Genomic DNA, 24,069 nt, shown 5'->3' with positions numbered 1-24,069 from the left:
GGGGGAGGGTATGAAGAAGATGAAAAAAAAAGATTATTGGCTAAAAAGAAAATAATTTGGGCTCACTTATTCTTTTTCTCTTTAATTTTTTCGTATAAACGCGCTGTTACTTTTTTGACTTGCCATGACAGCGATTTGGGTGTATTTTAATTCACTTGAAAAGAGATTAGAGGGGTGAATAATTAACCGTAAAGTTAAAAGTGCCAAAGTAAGTTTTGCTGCAAATTCAGGGGGGATTTTATGTATTTTCTCTTAAATAAAAGTGACGAGTGATAGCTTAAAGTGATAGATGGGGGATAGTGATCGCTAAAGGAAGCAAACACTCAGAGGAATACTTGAAGTAATTTCCTCTGGAGATCCTCAATTTTCTTCTGCAGAGCTGCATTGACATTCCTCTCCAACAAGTGTCTTTCTTCTTGTTGTGAGAGAAGTAGTAAAGTTTCAACCTGAATTGGAAAGAGAAACTGATTAAATTAGCACATATCTACAATTTGAAAGTGCTTTGTTTTATTGCAACAGTTACAAAACCTTCTCATTTAGTGCCACAGCAAGGGCATTCGAAGCATCACTATTTCCAACAGCAATGGTAGTTGTCAAGCTAGGCTGATTCCTCTGCAACAGGTAGAGATGGAGAAACTTCAGAAACATGTTGACAGCATATTTTGTTCAGAAGCTATGGTTCATTTTCGCTAAGATTAGATTGCAAAGCATATATAACTGATTGAAATAGTAATAAACAAAGTATCCCATCCTCCGACGTGACTGCTGATATCAACAGAAGCATTTGTTGATTTTAAGAATCATAGTTACAGAGTTAAAAGGGAGAATCCACTAAGGGAACAAGTCTTCTTCTTCAAGAACTATTTTAGGAAGTAGAGAACCTTATCCAAGAAACAACTTACAAAATCTCCTTGAAAATATAGTATTTATCGTATCTCTTTGACATCAAAACACACAGAAGACCACAAGCTAAACTTTTTCTTCTAACCACAAAAAATGTGCGGCAGCTTGTACAAGCACATAGCAATACTAGGGCAAATATAGGTCTCAGAGCATAAAATCTGCACCATCAACATGTTATACTTTTTTTTAAAGGGTTATACATTTGTTATTATCACCATCACATTCAAAAAAAGGAATAGCTTTTGCCCGTTGAATCTTCATCATTATTAGTGCATAACTGAGAAATTTGAGTGCAACAGAACCTTTTTATGACAAGAAAACTCCTAGAAGAGAACACTACCAAAATAAAATTGAAGGCTGGATATGTAGACAACGACAAAGAAAGGTCTACAGTAAGAATAAGAACTAATTACCTTAAAGATCAAATCTGAACCATCTTCATTGTTTATCCGAACATCTTGACGTTCAAGTTCATTTAACTTCAAATTATCTACTTGAGAGGAATTTATGTCTCTCTCACTCATGCTGCAGTCCTTGAGCTTTTCTTCCACCATGTTCACAGCTGATTTAATATGAGAAAATCCCTCATCAAGTAAGCTCGTAATATTAATTTTATGCTGAGAATGATAGTGGCGAAATGCCGATATTTGAGCCCTGAGCTTCTCTTCTGAAAGAATCTGCACGTTTGTCCTTTCAGTAATTAATACAAACACTAGTGCTTATATTCCATTTCAGAAAAACAATATTCGTACTTTCTGTTTTTCCAGTGCGCGCACTTTTTTCTTCAAGTGATTTTCTATTTCAAGACCCTGAAAACCAACACAAGTTTTTTATTTTAAAAAGAAGAGATAGAAGAGAACAATCAAATAATTAAGAATAGAGTAGAACAATAAGTTTCTGCAATATTGAACAAAGAGCAGATGAGAAACTACATACTACTTGTAGCTTGTTCTGAAGATTATCCAAAGATTTTCGTAGTGTCTCCACTTGTTCTTCCAGAGCACTCTGTCTGAGGAAAGTTAGTCAAGATCATATAATAAGTTTGAACAATTCTTTTTTATTAGTTTGAACAATTAAAGAAATAAACAGTCCACAAAAACAATTGATAGTGACTTGGGAATTCCAAATTCCTTGCATTTAGGATGACACTTCCCACACTCAAATACGAGCTATTTCCACAGCCAGCCTTTGAAGTAATGCAAGTATTTTGCAAATATTTTCTTCAATCCTCACACTTCTCCATCTCCTGATTAAATGAAAGAGCATCTCACCACCACAATGAGTGCCACCCCTTGTTGGACAACAGCTCACTTTAATGATAAACATTTAATGGTGAATTCTTGAGCATATAGATAATGTAGCCATTAAACTAGATGAATGCTCAGCTAGAAGGTAACATCAAATTAATTATTCAGAATCAAACAAATACTCATTTTACTTAATCTCCTTAAGCAGCAAGTAATAAAGAGAAGAAAGTGGAGTGGAACCTGAAAATTGGTGTTAATAACAGTAGGATTTTGTGAACCAAGGAAGTCTGAATGGAAATATGTGCTCAAAATGATAACAAGCATCACTTTGTAGTTTGATTTTTAGCAGTGGAAACTTGTAATTTTGGAGATGGATGAAATAATTTGTAATAGACTAAAATGAAAAGCGGCTCAAGTGATTTGAGACAAAACATCAGTTATAACCAATAACGTCCAAGTTTTAAGACTGCTAACTTTCTGGAACTCACAATGTACTTCAAGGTGGATGTTTCCTCAGGATTGCTGAAAGTCCACATTTCAGACAAATCATGCAGGAGGCACCCACATTTGTCTTCCCAGGACACATCTTCTTCAATATCCTCCAATGACTGCTGTCTGATCTCATAGAACTTGTGAACAATCTGTTGTACAAAACAACATCTTCAAACTTGGAAAGGGTGGATATTTATCAGTAATGAAGGAATATAATATATCGTTTCTTTCTTAATTCTTGAGAGCTTCCTTGATCCAAAATTTGCATAAATGGAATGTTACACATGTAGAGATGAAACAATTTTGTTTATATATTTTAGTTCTGTAACAATTATGCATATGGATTCACAGGGAGGGCATCAGAACTAAGTACCTCCTTGAAAGCCTCATCCAACCTCTCTTCCCTGTCCATCTCACTCTGCAAAGTAGCCGTCAATATTTTCTCTTCAAGTAATTCACAGTGTAGCTCTTCAATCCTGCATCGGAGATGGAAAATAAGGGCAATATTATGTTACACTGCATATATTCCCAGAATTGTTTTTACATAGTTTTGTATACTGCAGTGGAATTTATGTGGATACTATGGGTCGAACATATTCATCTTCATGAATATGAAGTCAGGTTCTGCAGAGTTTAAAATACTAAATAGCTTAAACACCAAATCACAATTTTTATGGATAAAGAAATCAACATATCATAAAAATGTCCAACTCAAAAGAAGTTGCTTCTTAGAAATATTGACTATTCAGATCCTTGTAGAAGTTACTTCCTTTGCACTCAATTGCCCATGGAAGGAGTGGGCAAATGCAAGAATCAAAGAAGAGCAAGAGTTCCAAAATCATGAAATTAGGGAATACACCACTTTAACACCCAAAGCCTACTCACTACTAAATTAAATCACTGAATTAAAAGCTAACTCCACTGTTCTAAAATCCATTGCTTCTCTACTACAGTAGGAGGTGAAAAACACCAACATCCATTTTTTTTTATTCTACATTGTCGAATCTAATCTGCAGCCAATATGGACTTATGTGGTAAAACCTAAGAATGTTAGTTTGTGTGCTATCACAACTATTATGAGCCTTCTTGTGCTTTTCTTTGGCTGTTATAAAAGGTAAGGTGATAAAGCTGGCCTATCAATTATAAGCAAAAAGGTTTTCTGAAGATAAGACCCCTAATGCAATTGGCGGTTCCATGGAGTGAAATGGGAGGTAAACCATTTGACAGCATGGAAGTTGTTTAGAAGAGAAACATTAGAAGTACATATTTTATGGGACACTAGGGCTTAGAATAGATATTTTCAAACTGTTCCTGGTGCGACTTTGGTGCTTATGATTGTAATACTTAGTTTATCCACAGGAGAAATATGTCATTAGAACTATGAGCAAGACAAAATCAAATGCCTATTAACATGTAAAAATTCAATCAAACCTCTGCTGAAGTTCATGAAATCCTCTTGACATTAGCTCCTCCTTTTCCTTAGCCTTTTCAGCCTGCAACATTTATAGAGCATGTTTAAAAAAGCCTCCAAGAATTAGTTATGTGAGGGATGAACTAAACATGTAATCTCATGCTCACAAGTTCTTTAATAGTGAATTTTAAACAGTTGTTGAATTCAAACACAACTCTCTGCATCAATTGCGAAAATCCGGTTCTCCCAGAACATTTAAATCAAGATTCTTCAACAGTGATAGGCAGTAATAGATATGTAAAGGGTGTTAATCACACCATCTTCTCTCTCCCTTTCCAATTCCCCCTTTTTTATTTTTATTTTTTGAGTGCAGTAGGGGGGGGGGGGTTCAGGAGGGAATTAAAAGAAATCTTGACAACCTCCATTACAGCATGGTCCCGCTCAGAAAATGCAGCAGCAACACAGCCTTGAAAAAACTTAAGCTGCTTTTCTGCTTCAATATTCTGGAGTAAAATAGAAAACGGAGTAAGTTATAATAAATTGGACTATGATGCACTTCCTGATATTTAATTGATCTAGATCCACCAACAATGACCGTCTAAAACATCTGAGTTGCAAGCTCTTAGCATTCCAAGAACCAGAATTATAATGAAATTTGGGTCACATCCCCCAACAGAAACATTTTAACAGTCAAAATAAAAGAGAAAAGATAGCTTCAAAAGTAACACATTAAATATATTAACAAGCACATGATGCACCTCCAGACCCTAATGTTTATGCTTTCTCTCTCCTTTCCGGGGTATAGGGAAGGGAGAAGAGCAAAGAGAAGACCTTGGAAACTTCTGCACTGTGTAGACTAGCCAGTTGACCCTAGCAAAGTGAAGAAGAGAAAAAAGTGTATCTGTAAGATTAAGCATAGAGGTTCTGCAATGACATACAAGAGTAGTTGTAAACCTTACTTTGATGTGATAAGCTTCTGAAAGCTCTTCTTGAAGATTCTGATTTTCTCGTGTGCAAGCAGCTAGTTTCTTTTTCAAGTTTTCAGTCTCCTGCTCCAACCCAGCTATCCTAATTGGTTAGAAAAAATCCATTTTAAAATGTCACAACAAAAAATCCCTTCTTCAATTCAACACAAGAATAGGAGAGAGAACATAAACAAGGAAAACAACCTAAACATACAAATGACTAGCTCCCCCTGACTCCCAAAAGAAAAAAAGAATAAGAAAGTTAAACCTATGAAGAGGCACATGAGTAGGCAGCCCAATATAGCTAGGTCCACTTTGTTGCATGCATAGCTGTTCAATATCTTTATGCAATTCATCACGCTCTAAACAAGAAACCACAATACATTAGATTGCACACAATTTTCTCACTTATTAATCAGTTACACCACTGCAAAGAAAAGAGGACGGTTCAGAACACAATTAAAACATACTTGGATAACAACGCGAAACAAATTAGCACGAATGAAGAAGTGTGAGTAGATAACATCATATTTAATTCATTCTTCACTACAGAACCATTCTGGTGTCCACCAAACCAGCTCAACAATAAAAATGTTAAGCTGGTATCATGTAATCAAAAGTAGCAATCACATTAATGTCTGTTGAGAACTTGCTAGCGGAATTGTAAATCCTCTCTATTTTCGTGGAGGGGCTGAATTTAGCCCTTCTTTTGGTCACTCAATTACTCAACAGAGTCGGTCACCTATTGAATCTTGAATTGTTCAGGCCTAGCACCTTATGTGACAGATGCAAGGCGTTATCTGAAGTGTCTGACTCATACTAATAATATAGTACATCCACAACAGCCAGTTGCTTCATGCCTATGTGGACCTATTCCCCTTATTAAAACTGATTACATTCAAGATTAGACGAATCCCTCACGTCATTTAGAAAACCATAGGGAAAAAATGTCCTTACTAATCGCATAGAGTACTTGTATCCCCATGCATGATTCACCTTTAAACCTATATTTTACAAGCAATGCATAAACATTCAATAATTTTAGGAGTATTTAAATTCGAGTTTTGCTGTCAGGAGAAACTACTTTGCTGTATAGATAGTTGGACAAGAATGATAGATGAATCAAGAACACAACTTCTACTCTTTTCTCAACTTGGAGAACTGGTATTTAGTAAAGGAATTTTATATATTTATCAAGAAAGAACATTCCACACTGTGTTAGTCCAATCTGGCCATAACACACATACAAATTCAAGAATTACAAAAACCATAGCATGTAAGCATACCACGTTCCAATTCTTTGATCCGAGCACGTAAAGATGCATTATCGTTCAAATTTCCATCCATGGCTGAAAAAAAATGGAAAATCTTGACATCCACAAGAACGTATGAATCATAATTCATTCTCCTACTATAATTACGTCGAAAAGTTGTGATAAACAAAATTTTAATCCTCTATGGAAATGGAGAAAGGATAAAGAAACCAAGATTTTGATGAATTAGAGGAAAGATTAAATTAAGGGGTCAAGAAAGTAACCTTGAACGCTCCAATTCGAATGAGAACCCTAGAAACCCAACAACTGATTGTTAATTTTTTTCCTCTTTTCCTGCCGGAGACGGTATATATAAACTTATGATTGCTTCTTCTTTAAAATAAAATTCTACTTATTTTATTGTCTTTCCGATGTTATTTTTTAGGAGTAATTTATTAGTATTGAAATTTAGGTATTATCAGCCCATTTATAAAAATTTTAAGAATTTGATAATTTGGAGACAACAAAATTCGTGCTGGCGTTATTTGGAAACAATTTGTCATTTAGGAAAATGTGATTATTTTTCTCTTAATTCTCTTATATAATATAAAATGAGAAGGAACGTGAGGTCAGAAAATTGTCCGATTTACTTTTTGGCTTCAATTTCCATTATTCACATTTAATAGCTTTTTTTTTACCATTTATTTATCTTACTTTTTCTTTTTAGTATGTTGTGTATTTAAAAATTATGAAAATAAAATAACATAAATTTCTCTCAGGTGAGCCGCTTACAATCCGTCCGGAGATTATCTAATTTATCCTTCCACTTTAATTTTCTCTATTCATATTTAATATTTTCTCCACATCAATCACACCCCAGCTCCATTCCCATTTACCCCCAGAGGCCTAGCCCCCATGCCACCCCTAACAGTGTTTGTTAAAATTATATATAATATTTTTTATTTATTATCATTACCAAAAAAATAAATTAAAAAGTTATTTATATTTTTCATTATATCAAACACACCCTAAATCTCTTAAAACACACCAAAAAACAAAATTCTAGTCGAAGGATTATGTATGCTTATCCTTACCTTGGGATTAAAAAAAATACTTTTGACTAGATTTTGTTTTCCCTTTCTAACCTAGACAACTAATAAATCTATTTCCCTTTATAATTCTTTTCTAAAAGCCCATTCCGTAATAATTATCCAATAAAATAATTAAATATTGTATAAGCTAGACTGAACACACCTTATAGAAATGACATTTTCTTCATTGAAATACTAATTAATTAAAGATTAGAAAAATATTTTTAAATTTGTTCATGATGTTCAATTAATTAAAACTTTTGAAAACTATTTTCTCTAGGAAAATAAATTACCATTAAAATGAGGAAAATGACTTCTTGGAAGGAGGCAACCCAAGTCCCACAAGTAACATTGATTGAGTCATCTTCACCCTCTAACACAACTCATCTTCACCCATATCCACTTCCCATAATGTTTATTTAGATTATATAATAACATTTTTTTTACTTGCGTACCAAACACACGCAAAAAAAAAAAAGGAAACCACTTATTTTCTTGGAAAACATTTTCCTACATATTATAAATTATTTCTCATTAGTTCAAATCTTGTGAAGGAACTTAGACTCGAAATACAAGTAGGTGAAATTCAGCCCTGTTTCCATCTACGAGTACAGTTCACAACTCACAAGTCTGAAACTCTATAGTTTTCCCGTTGAAGGTGCCCATGTTCTGCTGGTGAAGAGGGGCCATGAATATGCTATCTACTATCACAAACAGTGTATTATACATTTCCACAACTATTTACCAAATTTACAAGCCAAAAAGTAGTTGGCTAAAGATTTGAAAAATAACAAACTGGAAAAAATCCAGAAAAGCTTTAGTATCGAGCCTCAACTTTGGAAGATCCCATCAAGCATGGATTATCTGCGCATTTACAGAGAAAGAAGCAGTAAGAAAAGGAATAGGGAATGATTAATGACAAGCGTTTGCTTGAACATATTACAAAGAATATAACATTTACTGCACATTGACAAACTGCAAACTACCTCACTAACAATGGAAAAGACTTGCCACTAGATAGGTAATACTAAAACCTCATGATATCGAATTTACAATTACAAGAACATGCAGTGAAGAGGAATGACATAAACATACACATAAAAGATGCTTGTGAGTCTGTTTATTGTTGAAATGAGAGAACTTTAAACCGTCAACTGATATGTGATTAAGTCATTCCAGCTCTTTAATCAATAAACTTATACCATAAATGGATCAAACTCAATGTTTTAATAGGGAGAATTCAGTAGCAACATCTATCAAAACTTCGATAAATATAATCTGAGCAAAGCTGAAGGGAAACCACAAACACAAAAAGGTACAAGTTCATTGAGGGATCTTGAGTCCTAGACATTGACTAAAAACACCTGAGGAATGAGGATAAAGGAAAAATTATCTCACTTACGAGGAAAAGAAAGAAAGAGAAGGGAACTGGAAGAATGGAAGATGCAACCAAGAAAAACCAAGTAATTGATCTGACATTGTACAAATATCTTACCATCCTTGGGGTGCTTCTCCCTTCTAGTGCTTTCATTGCAGCTTCTGCAAAGGCTTGTGCAGCTTCAGCATCAGCTTCAGCAGCATCAGCATCTCTAGCAGCATCCTCAGCTTCTGCTATGGCTACTTCTGCTTCTGCAACAGCTCGTGCAGCAGCTACTGCTGCCTCTTGAGGTGTCATACTCCTCATCATAGTTAACTCAAAATCTACTTGAGCCTTAGTGAGTGTGTTTATATCATCCTGATCAACCCTAGAGGAGATCCTCTGCCTGCTTTCCAAGAGAGGAACGGAAGGAATTCTTCTTCTGTCAGATAATACCGGCGTTGGTGCTATTCTATACTTTCGCTTCATCTGCAAAAGAAAACGGCATCCTTAATATGATAATCAGCATAAAATCTAACTACTGACCATCATTCATGATGTTCTTTTTCATCTGCAAAAGAAAAAGACTGATATCATAATCAGCATGAATCTAACTACTGGCCATCATTCATGAATTTGGATCTGCCAGTTGATATTGGCTTCACACTCAAAGCTAAGGGCAAGATAAGCAGCAATGAAGTATGAATCCCTAAACTGAATATCACCTTGATAAGTCTCCCAGTTGCAGTTAAATACTTCAGTTTCGCTGAAAGTAGCCTTTTAAAGTTTGTAGGTGCCCAATATTGATCCTACAAGATATAAAAGTATTGAGTATAATGGACTGATATAAGTAGCCATAATTTATCACTTAGCCAGGAAAGGAAATTAGATGAATCTTGGACCTCATGCATTATCTAAAGTTTATCACATGGCACCTTACTTTCGAAACCATATATTAATGTAGAGAACTAAGATCAAGCACAGAGGAAAAAATAGTCAATAAAGCACCATCATATTAATATTACAATCATAGAAGGTAGCATTCAGTTCATACGGAAAGGAAGCTAAACCAGGAACCATCTATACTTATAAAGTAGTTGACAAAATTAGATTCCTACAATCTTATGCAGTTGATCTACTGTTGTGAACGCCAAATGCTTAAAAACTTGTGTCCCCCCACACATTAAAGCATAAACAACTGTACAAGGAAAGAGCTAAAAACTATAACAAATTAGTTCCAGAAGAGCTCATACTTGAATTAGCAAGAAGCACCAAGAGCAAACACCATTCAGAATGTTATTGATGGCACAACAAGCAAGACTTCAAAATTCCAAAATGTGTTAGAGGCCCTAAGAAAGAACATTGGCAATTTAACTAAGCAGTACTGCTCTAAATTGTCTTATTTTTTCGGACATTAAGCTCAACAAGAAGATGAGTACCTCTATGTACGTTGCTATAGTAGTCTTGTTGGAACCACCCGGCTCCTTCAAGTTGCTTATAGCCTCCATTATAAGATTATCCAATCTATAATAGTAGTAAAGCAGCAACACTTAGAGATAGTCTTCCTTCCAGCAAAAAGTAAGACCAAAAACTGGAACATAACAAACTTATGATAAGGGTAGGACAACCTTTATCCATTTACCATCGTCAGAATGCTAAAAACTAAACAAGAATGATCACTTGGAAATAACATGTGTAGACTGTGAAAATAATTAGAACTATAGAAGTATGAGATCATGCAGAAGCCAACATTTAACTAAATCCATGAGCACAAGCAAATGTACAAGGCTACAACTTGAGTCATGCTGGAACAAGTAATGAGCAAGGTTTAACCTTATGATAGATCTTTTTGACCCACGAATCTGTGGAGAATCACTAGAAGTAGTAGCTAGCCTTGCTTCAGTCATTTCCTCGTCACTTTTAGCCTCAGTGGAGACAGATAAAGACCTCTCATCCTGTTTACGGGCTTGATTCATTCTTTTGAGAGTCAACCTTGCTTTCTCTCTAGAACCACAACCGTTGGCCATCACACTCATGTTCCTCCACTTGTCCTGAACAACAAAGACAAATTAACATATCATGCATATTTACATAGCTAAGAGGAAAAAAAAAGTTATTGTGACCTTCATCAATTCGAATGACACCAAAGCTTCCTCTCAACAAAAGAGAAATTTATCCTAAGAGAAATGGAAAAAAGGGAAATTCTACCTTTAGATCTACATTTGAACGCGAGTACAACACTCCACTAAACTCTGGGTCCTTGAGGATCGTCCGCCATTTGCCTGGTCCATGCTTACGGACCCCAGCTTTAAGAGCAGCTTCTTCGTCTGGAGTCCACTTCTGTTTAGGTGCACCCATCCAAGTATTAAAAAGTTATCCTTTGAACAACCTAATCAGAAAACCATAAATATGTGTCAAAAACTCAATAGAAGATCATAAACTGAGATGTAGAATTAGAATTTTGTATCTGGCCAAGCAACATAACCCAACATAATGAACACTTGGCTATTCATTCAAACGACAGTGAATAATACAAAATATTGAAACCGCCTTCAAAGAAATATGTAATTGGTGCTCATATACACCATAGTCGCTCATGCACAGAGCTATAGTTCAAGAGTCATCACCACTCCCAACAGGCATCGGCTATAGTTCAAGGGGTTAATATATACTCCCTCCGTCCCATTTTATATGAGGTACTTTGACTTGGCACGGAGTTTAAGAAAGAAAGGAAGACTTTTTAAAAACTTGTGGTACCACAATGAATGATAGAAATTTGTGTAGCTGTAAATCATTTCATTAAGGGTAAAATAAATATTTTATAGTTAGATTGTTACTTTATATAGAAATGTGTCATTCTTTTTAGGACTGACTAAAAAAGGAAAGTGAGTCATATAAATTGGGACAGAGGGAGTAATAACAATTCCAGAGATTCAGAAATATAATTCAAGGAACAATAATCATGTCTTCTGAAAGTCCTCCAAGTACTTTGTCAACGAAAATATTCCATCTTCTGTTTGTGCATTGCTCTGGATACCGCAACCTAATTCCTTTTGTATAGGCTTAACAATTCCTAGGATAACTTTAAAATATATAGGCAAACAAATAAACATGGCCTATAAAATACTAGAACCATTTCAATAGAGAAATTTGAGCTAAAATCTTGATCACAAAAATAAATTCAAACAAATCTCAACAAAAATCTAGTTCATGAATTACGTCAAACAAACCAGGTACTATAGCGAAATCAAACGATGCAAAAACACAAATAACACTAGTATTCATGAAAACATCACCTTTACGCCAAATTATGGAAAATCACAAACACAGTCACAAAGAAGAGGACAAATTTTCAAAAATACATCAAGTTTTAGCTGAATTATGGAAAATCACAGATCGGAACTTTAATTTTAGCCAATAATCAACGAGATGATACATTTACATAATAGATTTTCATAACACAAATCGAAAACCCTAGTTTTGTCAAATAAATTAAGAATTGTGAGGAGAAAATTACAATTCAATTAGAAAAACTGATCGAAAGAGAGGGAATGGGAGAAGAGAAGGAGATCGAGAATTACCAAATATGATCTGCAGAAAGAACGATCAAAGCCTAAGAATTTGAATATTCCATTTTATATATTTTCCGTCAGAATTTCTAGACAGAATGCCTTTTTTTTTTTTCTGTAAAATAAAAAAATAAAGGTAGTAACATTTTGATCCCTCAATTATTTATAAATTTTGATTTGATCCCTGTGATATTCAATGAAGCGCATTTGCCAATAAATTAATTAAAATATGTACTTTTAGTCCTTTTTATGTTGAAATCATATTATATTTAAACTATTTTGGAATTAGATCACCGTTATACATAAAGTAGTAGTACAAAACTTTACCTAATATATATAGGGGTAATTAAATAGTTGAACTCAATAACTAAAATAAGATATAGGTTCGATAGTAGTTACTCCTATTAAGTTCAAAATCCACAAACTTCAAATTTTGACCTTATCTCGTGCATAATCATAATCATTAATTATGTAGGAAGGTACCTTCTTCATACAACTTTAACCTCTGGAAAGGGTCTTAAATTAAACTTCCATTGCTTAGCTAAATACTAATTCTACTTTATTACTTTTCTTGTGTAAATGCTTCACTACCTACTTCCACAATCCATTCTTACTTTCTCTCTTTAGTTAAATGAGAATCATGAGTTTTAAAAATATTAGCTTCAAGGTAGTTTAGTTTGCAATTGATATTAAAGCTTTACTATTGAAGACATTATTTCACTATGAATAGAATGTTGGGAAACTAAGCAAATATATATCCTCATAAAAGCAAAATACTTACAAACATATATCCCTTTATATCTATATCCCACTAAATAATCTATATATATATATATATATATAAAGCTGGATCTTCAGCCCGCTAATGTGGCATGCCCCAATGATCAGGAAATCTATTTATCTATTTTCTCATATTTTTGGAGGATTTTTTTTCCTATTTTCAAACCTAAATTGATTCTAATTTGTTACCGTTTAATTTCCTCAATTTAAGGCTATATAATTAATGGGTTTAAATTTTAAGAAAGGGAAAAGATACCGTTTAAAATTCCAATTCTTAATTGTAATTAGTAGCCCTCATCCGTTTCCTCAAATTAAGGCTATAATAATAGAGAAATCATTTACAATTCTAAATTCAGAACTAATGCTTTTCAACCGCCAAAATATTAAGGTCCTATAAAATCATACTTTATTATTTAATTTTCATTAATCTTTTCTTTCTCTTTATAAATTTCTTTGGGTTTGTTGATTTGCTAATACTATTCTAATAGTTAATAGAAGAGATGTCTAACTTTATATTGTCTAATTTGGCAGGGAAAGTTTCAAAAATGATTTGAAAAGATCTTGCCATGGAAATTATATCAATTTTTATGGAATATTGTGAAGGTGAGAACAACGTTTGAACTTTGGTTATCATGCAAAGTTACATAATGTTCTTATAATTTATATATTTTTTGGTTTTTTATATTGTATTTGGTATCCACATTGTAGCTTGATTATATATGGATTCACAATGCGCAAGGCTCCATTTGGAGCGAGCACTTCCTACTAAAGAGTTTTCATACTCAAGATTCGACTAGACATCTGATTAAGAGAGTAACGGTCTCTTTCAATACACCTCATCTTTTCATGTTTGCTTATAAGTTTCTACCTCCGAATATATGTAATTTTTTTGTTTTATTATGAAACATATGTTAATTCATGCGTAGAGTAAATACATAATATTTTCGTATTGTGAAGGTAGTTGATTACTAAATTATTGATATTCTAATGTCAATCATTTTTAAAAATGGTATCTACACACCTCCATTACTTTTGCAGCCTTGAATAGTCTCATTAACAAAAAAATTAATATAATAGTGACCTCCTTAATGTGTTCTATCTCTTCCCTTTTTCTTCTGTATTTTTTTTCTATTTTTATTTATCTGTTAAATATGTTAACTATTGACCTTTCTTTTCTAAAAATTATTAACTAATTAACTAACGAGTAAATATGTTTAAATAGGATTCAGTTCCCCTCTCCATTATCTTTTCTCTCTATTTCATCAAGTATACATTTACGATAAGAGATATATGTCCTATTTAAATTTTAAAGGTAAAAATTATATTAAATAAATAAAATCGTAATCATAAATAATTAGTTAAAGATTATATTAAATAAATATTTCCTACAAATTTAGATACACATTAATATCATCTTATATTTTTATATTTTAAATATTTGAATATAGGAGGCTACTCTGTTTGGAGATAAAATAAATAAATCTTATATTATTGATATTTAAATATGTGGAGGCTGCTGTGTCAATGAAAAAATATCATTTTTTCTTTTAAAAAAATAGAAATTCTTTTACCTTTTCTTTTACGTATGTATGTGAATCATAAGACATATTTTTCAAAAGATTACTATTTATCAGGCTAATTAAACATATTAAATTCATGTTCAACAATTTTGATATTTTGAATAATATAAAATTAAGATTAAATCAATCGTATTAATGAATCTTCAAAATTTGTGGAATTTTACCAATTTTGAAGAGTATTTTTCTAATTTTATTTACTTAATTATGGTTAGGAATGTAATATAATCTTGACCTATAAATATTAAATAGAACATGTCTTTCATCTAAATGTATACTCTTGATGAAATGGAGAAAAAATATAATGAAGAGAAGCCGGATCGGGTTCAATATAATTCATGTATTCTCTCTCATCATGATATACCACAAATATATCTCTATTATTTATTTTATTATATAGTCATTTATACAAAAAGAAAATCATGTACTCCCTTCGTCACATATTAGTTGTTCACTTTTCTTTTTACGCGCATATATATATTAAGAAATCATAAACAAAAAATCATATATCTTTATTTATTTATTTTTATTATGTAGTCATTTATAAAAAAGAAAATCATGTACTCCGTCTGTCCCATATTAATTGATCACTTTTCTCTTTATGTGCAAATATTAAGAAATCATATATCTTTATTTATTTATTTTTATTATAAAGTCATTTATACAAATAGAAAATCATGTACTCCATCCGTCCCATATTAGTTGATGACTTTTCTTTTTTATGCGCATATATTTAGAAATCATAATTAAGTGGGTAGTTTTTACCAAATTCACCCCTTAAGAACTTTTTTGAAACTTTACAAAACACTTTATAAAGGAATTAATTGCAAGGTAATGAAAATAATAATCAATTAATGTTTTCTTGATTTATTAAGGTGATCAACTAATATGTGACAACTATTTTTAGTATAGTGATCAACTAATATGGGACATGAGGAGTAATTTATGATGGAGTAGATTGTGATTGAACTAATAATAAGATTCCTATAAATCATTTACTTTAATTAGTATGAAACTATGATGAATGAATTATCAATTAGCTCAAGTTTTTCATATCAACTTTTATGTTTCATCTTTTTTTTTTTATCAGCAATTTGTAGAATAATTTTTTAGCAATTTCTTTGAATAGGTCATATTAGAATCGTAACTTAATTCCTCTCTTTTATTGCATTATTTATTAATAAAATATTTGTCAAGTAATGACACTAATTATTTCAAAATATATTTAATCTTTTATTTTAACCGCGCGAAGCGCGGTCAAGTACACTAGTTACATTATATATTCCCAACTAATTTCGCTTAACTGATACTAAATCAGTATCATAATTGTATTGGTATCATTAAGACTGATAATTTTTGCTTAACTGATACTAAATCAGAGTTAAGCGAAATTATCAACCTTAATGATACCAATGTAGTATATGATACTGATTTAGTATCAGTTAAGCGAAATTATCAGCCTTAATGAATGGGGGTATGGGCTACAATTTTTTACGAGAGAATGAGTATTTCAGGAATTACTTTGAATTTGGATATAAACTTGTAATTATTTTGAATTTTATGACCCATTTATGTAGTTTTCCATAAAATGTTATCATCCGATTCCTTAGCTTCTTATAATGGTGATATGAATTTTAGAGAAGTTCTTTTTATCAACATGTTTTGATAGAAGGATGCTACTCAATTATCATGGTTAATTTCTACCATCAGTTTATAAAAGCAAACTCAAATACTAATAATTATACATATTATCCACAAAGATAATAGGATCTCTTAAAATGTACATAACCTTCGATATACTTTTCTGAATAGATACACTTGAACGTATTGAATTATATACTAAGCCAAATGAAAATCATGTTCTCAAATGGAGTTTCATAATAATATTTATAAAGGTCAAGAGTACATAACAAAAAGGAAAAAGGTAGATCATTACTGGATGTCATTTTCCTTCACAACAATCTTACTTTGTCATTAAAAGCATGCATCTAAAAGGCAGCAACAGCAAACCGCAGCCAAACTGCAAAAACATTAACAAAGCATAAGATTAATAATTAGTTTAATTTTCTCTATGAGAAAAAAGTGCTAGAGAATACTAATACGGTAAATGTTGATATTGATCAACAACTCAAATCATATCTAATTTTACATGATCGATGTCCAAGTACAAAAAAAAAAGCTCAAATCATACCAATCTTTGTCAGAAAATTATATTAGGTATATATATGTCCAAAAACTAGACTTGAATTTACAGATCTCACCCATGCATGCACATGTATAACGTAACATAAAAATTAATTTTCAGAGATGAGGTCATACCAGCCCGTCATGACACCGGTGGTGGCTGAATTTTTTTGAGGTGGTGGTGGAGCGGCGTATTGAGGGGCACCGTATGGAGGAGGAGGGTAGCCGTGTGGAGGGTAACCTTGCGGAGAAGGATAGCCTTGTGGAGGATAACCTTGCGGAGGATAACCTTGAGGAGGATACCCATATGCATCCTTTGGTGGATATCCTAATTAATTATTTCAACAATCGTCAAAATAAATCAAATTCATATCGCCTAAGATCTAATTTCCAAGATTAATATTATAATTAAATAACTCATAGAAAAACAAATGAAATATTTTGTTACCTTGAGGGGGAGGTACACCAACGGGAGGAGGTTGATTATAATAACTCATTATTAATTAATTATATATGTTCTTGGAATTATACGATAGATATGATTTCTTTCATTTGAGACTTGAGATAAATAGAATGCAGAACTATATATTGGCTTGATTTTACTCTGAAAAGTTGATCATCTTTTCATGTTTTTTCTCCATGGTTAATTTGTTGAATAGATGGAGAAAATTATCGATGCATTTTTTTTGTGTGTGAAAACAAATTACTCCTAGTAGTGGTTAGATTACTAAATTATCCTTTTTATTCTTTAGAAAATCATTTTAAAGATTTAAACACGTGTAATTTTTTTTAGCAACTATACATACAAAACTACAACATTTTGTATAAATAATTTTCTTACACACCATGATATCATCAAAAATGATATATTTATATTTTGAAATAAAACAAAAAAATTTACATGCTATACCATATCATATGGTAAAATTATATCTCAAGTAAAATCCATTTATGGAGGGTGGAGTGTTAGTTAGGCTTATCTTCTAACCCTTAACACAATTTCTTGGAGTAGCTAACTCACTTTTTCATATATAGAATAAACAGATAGAAGGTCTACATCAATTTCTAATTAAAACATAGTAGTTGGCTTTTAGTCTCAACGATCTCTAACTAACCATATCTATCTTTTTTCTACTTCCCATGCAAATTATATAAAAAAAACTCTTCTGTTCTTTTGCTTCAATTTCTACGATTTCTCCTAAAGTCAATAAATTTGTAGTTAGTATTAGTAAAATACATTTCTTTACTCTTTTGCATATTGAATGTATATATATATATGTGTGTGTGTGAAAAATAAATAATTAAGAGGTTAGTAAGAGACATATTAATTATAAGAGTGGTAGAGAGATGACAGTACAGGCGAAAGATGAATTTGTGCCTCATCCAGTGAAAGATCAACTTCCCGGAGTTGATATTTGTATTAACAGCAATCCTTCTTGGGGTACGTTTTCAAAACAAATTAAATTTATTTCTGAGTATAAATATACACATAAGTTGAGATTTTCAAGACTCAAAAGTTAGTTCAGGGTGTGTTCAGTACGAAGAAAAATGTTTTTCAGTATCTTTTTGGAAAATGCACGCTTTTTAAGAAAATGAGTAAGTTTTTTACTTATTATCTTGTGTTCAGTACGTGAGTAAAAAATATGATCCTACAAAAAATTTATATATAATCTAGACAAATTTTTACGGGAAGCAATGTGAAAGTAGTGTGGGGTGTGTTGGAGTCATGGAGGATACCATCAATGTATGGAATGTCGCTAGTAGAACTTGTTTACCTACAATTCTACTAGGGAAGTCAATTTCCTCATTTTTTAAAGAACGAGAAAATAGTTTTCAAATTTTTTGATCAAATCACTTTCTTTGTTGATGGGAATCAAGAAGAAAGATGATTTTCTCGACCAGGCATATGAGAAATCAACTCAATTCCGAGTTTATGACTGATAATTTTTAATTGATTCACTCATCACCAAGAGAAATGAGATTTTCAGTTGAGATCTTTGTTATTCTCAATGCTACTTCATCAAGCATATGTTTGATCCCAAAGTTTATAGGAGTACAAAATGCTCTTATATGCTTGGAGGGACCTGATATATAAATTCTTATTTTTCTACTTTGAATTATGCAGCTGAGGCCGTTATATTGGGTTTTCAACACTATTTAGTAATGCTTGGCACTTCTGTCATCATTCCTACCATCATTGTCCCACAAATGGGCGGTGGAAACGTAAGTACTTTTCTACTATTTTTTATGAAGTAGTAGTAGCAGTTGCTATCAAGTGTAGTACAGCCTATTCTATTTGACTCTCGTTTTTATCTTCCAGGTTGAGAAAGCTCAAGTGATACAAACTTTGCTCTTTGTTGCGGGAGTGAATACTCTATTGCAATCTTGGTTTGGAACTCGGCTTCCAGTGGTGATAGGTGGATCATTCAGATTCATAATTCCAGCCGTTTTTATTGCATTATCCAATAGATACAATGCATACCTTGATCCTCGTGAGGTTGGAGTAATCGAATTTCTTGCTTCATTTTTCTGCTTTTAGCCTCCAAAAATAAAATCTTTTCTGATTTTTTTTTATAATTTCCTTCAGAGGTTTGAGCAATCGATGAGAAGTATGCAGGGGGCTCTGATGATTGCATCAGTTATTCCAGTATTAGCTGGTTTTCTTGGAATTTGGAGAATTGTTACAAGGTCGTGGCCCATTTTGAAGGATTACATTATTTGGAGCATTATATTAGTAGTTATTGCATTCGCGTAGAAGAGAGTGTTTGATTCCAGTTGTTTAACAATGTAGGTTCTTGAGTCCGCTTTCTAAGGCTCCACTGCTGTTGCTTGTTGGCATTGGGCTATATGAGCAAGGTTTTCCACTTGTAAGAAGTTTGGCTGATGTTTACTACTTCCTTAGTTCCATGTTTCAGACGAAAAATGACACCTTTCTATACTTATAAAATTATTTATCTTTAAACTTCTCTTATAGACAGAGAAACGTCAAGACAAGTTTTAAGACCACAAGTCGTACTTTTGATATGTGCTCAATGTTCTTTTTTCTTGCTTGATGGCAGCTGGGAGAATGTGTTGAAATTGGACTTCCGGAGTTAGTTCTACTCATATTATTGTCACAAGTAAGGGTTATTCTTAATAGTTATCGCGTTCAGTACTGAGATGCATGTGTTAAAGATTAAGCAGTAGAGGAATGGATATGTAGATCATTTGTGGTGACGTTAGTTTTTTTGTTTTTGTTTTTGGTCTTCCGATAAGTGCTTAATGAATGTTTATGCAGTTCATTCCTCATGTGTGGAAATTAAAGCTACCCATATTTGAGCGATTCGCTGTCTTGTTATCAGTTGGAATAGTGTGGGCATTTGCAGCTCTTCTCACAGTAGCAGGTGCATACACGAACAGACCCCTACAGACTCAGTTCAGTTGCCGAGTTGATCGCTCTGGGCTTGTTAGTGGAGCTTCATGGTGTGTACACACTTAAATAAAGTGATAAATATCTGGAAGTTATAGAATAAGTGATTTTATAATTTTAATGTTAGATAGATTCTTTTTCTTTCTGCTTCAACTCTCAAGAATTCATTTATCGAAATGCAGGATAAGATTTCCTTACCCATTGCAATGGGGTATTCCCAATGTTGATGCTGGACATGTCTTTATGATGATGGCTGCAGTTTTCGTTTCTCTCGTTGAGGTTTATATCTTGTTGCCAATGTTCAATCTAATATTCTGGATTTATTCGCTGACATGATTCAAGTTCCTCTCTTGCTAGTAAAACTAATCGAAAATACATTGAGAATTTTTTAGCCTGGTGTTGATATTGTCCTTCTGAAGAACCTTTTTCCTACTCTTTTGTCAGTCTACCGGAGGATTTATTGCAGCTGCAAGATATGGAAGTGCAACATTTTGCCCAGCTTCCGTGCTGAGCCGTGGTGCTGGATGGCTGGTAAGTAAACTTACCATATTGACATCCTCTCTAACTACGTGTTCTTTCTTTGATCTATAATTCTCTGTGAAACGCGATTTTTCTTTTGTTGATGTCCAGGGATTAAGTACGTTGATCAATGGTTTATGGGGAACCCCCAGTGGATCAACTGTATCAGTGTAATACTTCTATCTACCTTAGGAAATGCTTAAAGTAGGATATTTTAGTTTGTTCTATGCCTCATACAAAATTCTAGGCTAAGTTGTTTTCTCTGGATACAACCATCTTTAAAGAAAGAGCATCTGCAGATACCTTCTTTTTACCTGACCATGTGTTGCTAATGCTTTTCTCTTACGAATTATGAAGTGAAAATGTAGGTCTTTTAGCATTGACACGAGTCGGAAGCAGAAGAGTAATTCAAATCTCTGCAGTATTTATGCTTTTCTTTTCTGTGATAGGTGAGACTCATAGTATTATATAGCTTATCTTGCTGATTTCTTGTGTGTTTATTTGTTTTGAAACGAATAATTCAGTTTCTTCTACCGAGTGATTGCTGTTCATGTTTATGAATGTTGGGAGTAATGGCTGCACCTCTCTTTGATCACAAACAGGAAAATTTGGAGCTATTCTTGCTTCAATACCTTTGCCGATCATTGGAGCTTTATATTGTGTCTTGTTTGCCCTCATGTGTAAGTGATGTCTCTAAACATGCAATTAATTTCTCATATTCCCTATATAAAGTCTTTGATATGTTGTGTTTATTGGATGAGGCAGCTGCTGCTGGTTTTGATTTACTACAATTCTGCAACCTCAACAGCTATAGGACTAAGTTTATATTAGGTTTCTCAATCTACATGGGCCTTTCTGTGCCACAATACTTCAACGGTTATGTTATAACCACTGGTCACGGTCCTGTTCTATCTGGCTCAGCTACGGTTAGTATATACATCAAAGTCACAATTTACCCACCTTTAAGTAGCATTTCTGGCATTTACCATTTATAGTATGTGCAGTTTGATCAGATTATGCAAGTGATCTTCACGTCCCCCGCCACAGTGGCTGGAGTTATAGCTTACTTCTTAGACCTCACTCTGGCGCGTAGGCATCCTTTAACCAGGAAAGACAGTGGAAGGCATTGGTGGGCTAAGTTCAAGTACTATGGGCGAGATCCTCGGAGTGAAGAGTTTTATTCTCTCCCTTATGGACTCTCCAAGTACTTTCCTTCAGTATGACACATTGATATTAATTAAGAATGAGAAGAAATCTGTCGAAATACTCAGAAGTAATGACATTTCATTTGTATAATCCCCTAATGTTATTGAGAACTATTCTAATTATATAGTTGATTAGCTTATGTACTGGTGCAAGCAGAATACATAGTTTTCAACAAGAGATTATTTCTGATATACGCTCGTCAAAATATAATCGTCCGTCCTCCTGAGCACTAATCTCTGCTCCTTTGACAATAGTGTAAAATGGGCTTGGTGGACTATTTGGAGTTGGAGCTGGGCCCATCTGAACGTGGGCTTCAAATCTCTTTTGTCTTTTTCAATTTGTTCATAACATGATTTAACCTCCGTTTCAACAGTCCACAACAAATAAATTAAAGAATATGAGAAATAGCACGTTTATTAGATGGCTGAGTTAATTTCCAATTTATAAAAGACTCATAATGATTTCCCAAATGTTAATGTTTAGGACTCAAAACATTTCTTTCTTTTCTTTGACTATAATATTTTCAATATTTAATTAAAACTTGTAAATTATTATTTTTTATCCAATTTCCTACCATGTAAATTTTAGAAAAAAAGTATTATTAATTTGTCAATAACATCATGGGTAAACAATATTTTATTAAGTTTTATAGTGATTTTAATAGGTTAATTGTGTATATAAGAAGACAAAAATTCAAGGCATTATTAAGAAAAAGAAAAGAAAAAAGAACGGTGGGCTTTGAGTGATTGCAAACAAATCAAATAAAAGCCCAGAGGTGTGTGTCCGTACGGAGTACTCCGCTAAACGACAACTTGTGGATCTTTTAAGATCACATTTGGGTATTATGTTTTTGGGTCCCATCTCTATCCACGTGGCGGCGCCAACTAATCCTTCAATTTCTTTTCATTATTGTTAGTAAACTAGTGATACTAATATTACTATTCGTATATATTAGAAGAAAATTAATTACTAACAAAATTATATTAATTTAGTGTAAATATTAACTATAGATAAATTTTTATCAATATGAAAAATTTCTCTTTTAATAATATTAGTTATACTCAATTATACATAATGATGATGGAATTTCTTCAATCACTATAAAAATTAATTTAATGGTAATAATAAAAGATTATGAACCAATTATTGGATAGGGGATAGCCCATATTTTTGTCAATAATTTCTATTTATTATTATCCAATATAAATTCAAGATCTTCTTCTATTATTTTATTTTATATATGAATAAGAAAAAATTGAATTCGTCTCTTTTTTGTCAAACATGGCGAAGTGTTTCATGGCAAAAGATCATTAAAGTTTTTCAATTAGGCGGTTTAGATCATTCTTTTTATTTTGATAGTGTTCATTTTTTTCCTTAAGCAAAAGTAAATCCTTCATTAAGCAATTTTTTCAATAAATAATTGTTTGAAGACAGTTTTCTTTTTTCCAAAAATAATATTGTATTGTCAAATGGCATGTAGCATTTGAAAATTCAAGTATGGATTGTTCATTTTATTGTTTGCGGTTAGGTTAGAGGAATAAATTGATTGCACAATAAAATTAGCGTATTGAAATATTATAGCTAGAGTTATTTATCTCATCTTTTATATATAATAGATAATCTCACGATGGTACGTGGTGTACAATTTATCGTAGTTCTTGCTAATCCCTTCGATCAACCGCATAATAAATTCAATTCCTAATTTTTATATGAGAAACCCCTTGTTAATTCCTTCTACCAAACAACCTCTAGAAGAATTTTAAAAAGGAAAAATTGTATGAAATAGCAAATTATTAATTCAAATTAGATGATATAGCCATAGTTTATTTTAATTGTAATTCGCAGCAAACATCCCCTTTTTTTGCCATCGAATTCGGTATACAATTAGTCATATTCGGTATACAATTAACCATTTTATACATTTCGGGTTAAAATGTATAAAATGCGTTTGTGTTTGTATAAAACAAGAGAAAAGTGTATATACAAATACAAATACATATATTTTCGTCCTATACACTTATAATTATACAAATACATATCTTATTATACAAATTACAATGTATTAATGAATTTATACAAAACTGAACAATTTGTATAAAATTGAAT

General features: G+C 32.5%; 4 protein-coding genes across 9 annotated transcripts in view; 1 reads left to right on the top strand and 3 right to left on the bottom strand.

Moving 5' to 3' along the window:
• Positions 1-6,673, bottom strand: part of LOC102582286 (myosin heavy chain, cardiac muscle isoform) — a 10,578-nt gene extending 3,905 nt beyond the window's left edge. Inside the window, exons 1-14 of one of the 5 annotated variants that reach the window (XM_006346231.2) lie at positions 6,556-6,673; positions 6,305-6,367; positions 5,287-5,380; positions 5,013-5,121; positions 4,885-4,923; positions 4,473-4,556; positions 4,074-4,135; positions 3,016-3,118; positions 2,639-2,791; positions 1,840-1,908; positions 1,656-1,712; positions 1,317-1,580; positions 529-612; positions 336-446 (exon numbers count right to left, since the gene is read on the bottom strand). In XM_006346231.2, coding sequence (XP_006346293.1) covers positions 336-446; positions 529-612; positions 1,317-1,580; positions 1,656-1,712; positions 1,840-1,908; positions 2,639-2,791; positions 3,016-3,118; positions 4,074-4,135; positions 4,473-4,556; positions 4,885-4,923; positions 5,013-5,121; positions 5,287-5,380; positions 6,305-6,365 — 1,290 coding nt within the window. In that variant the 5' untranslated portion in view covers positions 6,366-6,367; positions 6,556-6,673. Of the gene's footprint in view, positions 1-335; positions 447-528; positions 613-1,316; positions 1,581-1,655; positions 1,713-1,839; positions 1,909-2,638; positions 2,792-3,015; positions 3,119-4,073; positions 4,136-4,472; positions 4,557-4,811; positions 4,924-5,007; positions 5,122-5,286; positions 5,381-6,304; positions 6,368-6,555 lie in introns of those variants that run through there. The other 4 variants (XM_006346232.2, XM_006346233.2, XM_015308233.1 and 1 more) reach the window with 4 other exon arrangements.
• A 1,300-nt stretch (positions 6,674-7,973) lies between these two features.
• LOC102581727 (telomere repeat-binding factor 1) lies at positions 7,974-12,395 on the bottom strand. 2 transcript variants are annotated; one of them, XM_006346229.2, is made up of 7 exons: positions 12,301-12,395; positions 10,928-11,108; positions 10,553-10,770; positions 10,159-10,243; positions 9,445-9,528; positions 8,858-9,208; positions 7,974-8,226 (listed from the first exon to the last, which is right to left on the bottom strand). In XM_006346229.2, the coding sequence occupies exons 2-7, from the start codon at positions 11,075-11,077 to the stop codon at positions 8,212-8,214; spliced, it is 903 nt and encodes a 300-aa protein (XP_006346291.1). In that variant the 5' UTR covers positions 11,078-11,108; positions 12,301-12,395; the 3' UTR covers positions 7,974-8,211. The 2 variants fall into 2 exon arrangements, with proteins under 2 accessions (XP_006346291.1, XP_006346292.1); XM_006346230.2 differs by lacking the exons at positions 10,928-11,108; positions 12,301-12,395 and adding an exon at positions 10,843-10,872.
• Positions 12,396-16,562: 4,167 nt separating this feature from the next.
• Positions 16,563-17,498, bottom strand: LOC102581398 (cysteine-rich and transmembrane domain-containing protein A-like). Its single transcript, XM_006346228.2, has 3 exons — positions 17,278-17,498; positions 16,965-17,157; positions 16,563-16,665 (listed from the first exon to the last, which is right to left on the bottom strand). Exons 1-3 carry the CDS (start codon positions 17,324-17,326, stop codon positions 16,620-16,622), a joined length of 288 nt encoding a protein of 95 aa, XP_006346290.1. The 5' UTR covers positions 17,327-17,498; the 3' UTR covers positions 16,563-16,619.
• A 534-nt stretch (positions 17,499-18,032) lies between these two features.
• On the top strand, positions 18,033-22,140 carry LOC102580842 (nucleobase-ascorbate transporter 4). The gene is made up of 14 exons (XM_006346226.2): positions 18,033-18,270; positions 18,955-19,052; positions 19,150-19,326; positions 19,417-19,517; positions 19,621-19,696; positions 19,889-19,948; positions 20,107-20,291; positions 20,421-20,517; positions 20,683-20,769; positions 20,869-20,927; positions 21,115-21,206; positions 21,360-21,437; positions 21,523-21,683; positions 21,762-22,140. The coding sequence occupies exons 1-14, from the start codon at positions 18,177-18,179 to the stop codon at positions 21,978-21,980; spliced, it is 1,584 nt and encodes a 527-aa protein (XP_006346288.1). The 5' UTR covers positions 18,033-18,176; the 3' UTR covers positions 21,981-22,140.
• Positions 22,141-24,069: the final 1,929 nt, after the last annotated feature.

The sequence above is a fragment of the Solanum tuberosum genome, unplaced genomic scaffold, assembly GCF_000226075.1.
Source record: "Solanum tuberosum cultivar DM 1-3 516 R44 unplaced genomic scaffold, SolTub_3.0 scf00073, whole genome shotgun sequence".
Classification (NCBI taxonomy): Eukaryota; Viridiplantae; Streptophyta; class Magnoliopsida; order Solanales; family Solanaceae; genus Solanum; species Solanum tuberosum.
The sequence above is the reverse complement of the archived record's forward strand: the minus strand, read 5'-3'. Positions and strand labels throughout refer to the sequence as shown.

What these genes read in the sequence shown, in the direction of transcription:
- LOC102581727 (XM_006346229.2), bottom strand. Translation starts at nt 11,077, where the DNA reads ATGGGTGCACCTAAACAGAAGTGGACTCCAGACGAAGAAGCTGCTCTT. An exon ending in GTTCAAATGTAGATCTAAAG is followed by an intron (nt 10,771 to 10,927) that starts GTAGAATTTCCC and finishes TTTGTTGTTCAG; the next exon opens with GACAAGTGGAGGAACATGAG. An exon ending in CAACTGGGAGACTTATCAAG is followed by an intron (nt 9,209 to 9,444) that starts GTGATATTCAGT and finishes TTTCTTTTGCAG; the next exon opens with ATGAAGCGAAAGTATAGAAT.
- LOC102581398 (XM_006346228.2), bottom strand. Translation starts at nt 17,326, where the DNA reads ATGAGTTATTATAATCAACCTCCTCCCGTTGGTGTACCTCCCCCTCAA. An exon ending in TGGTGTACCTCCCCCTCAAG is followed by an intron (nt 17,158 to 17,277) that starts GTAACAAAATAT and finishes ATAATTAATTAG; the next exon opens with GATATCCACCAAAGGATGCA. An exon ending in ACCGGTGTCATGACGGGCTG is followed by an intron (nt 16,666 to 16,964) that starts GTATGACCTCAT and finishes ATGTTTTTGCAG; the next exon opens with TTTGGCTGCGGTTTGCTGTT.
- LOC102580842 (XM_006346226.2), top strand. Translation starts at nt 18,177, where the DNA reads ATGACAGTACAGGCGAAAGATGAATTTGTGCCTCATCCAGTGAAAGAT. An exon ending in TTTTCGTTTCTCTCGTTGAG is followed by an intron (nt 20,518 to 20,682) that starts GTTTATATCTTG and finishes CTCTTTTGTCAG; the next exon opens with TCTACCGGAGGATTTATTGC. An exon ending in GCTTTTCTTTTCTGTGATAG is followed by an intron (nt 21,207 to 21,359) that starts GTGAGACTCATA and finishes GATCACAAACAG; the next exon opens with GAAAATTTGGAGCTATTCTT.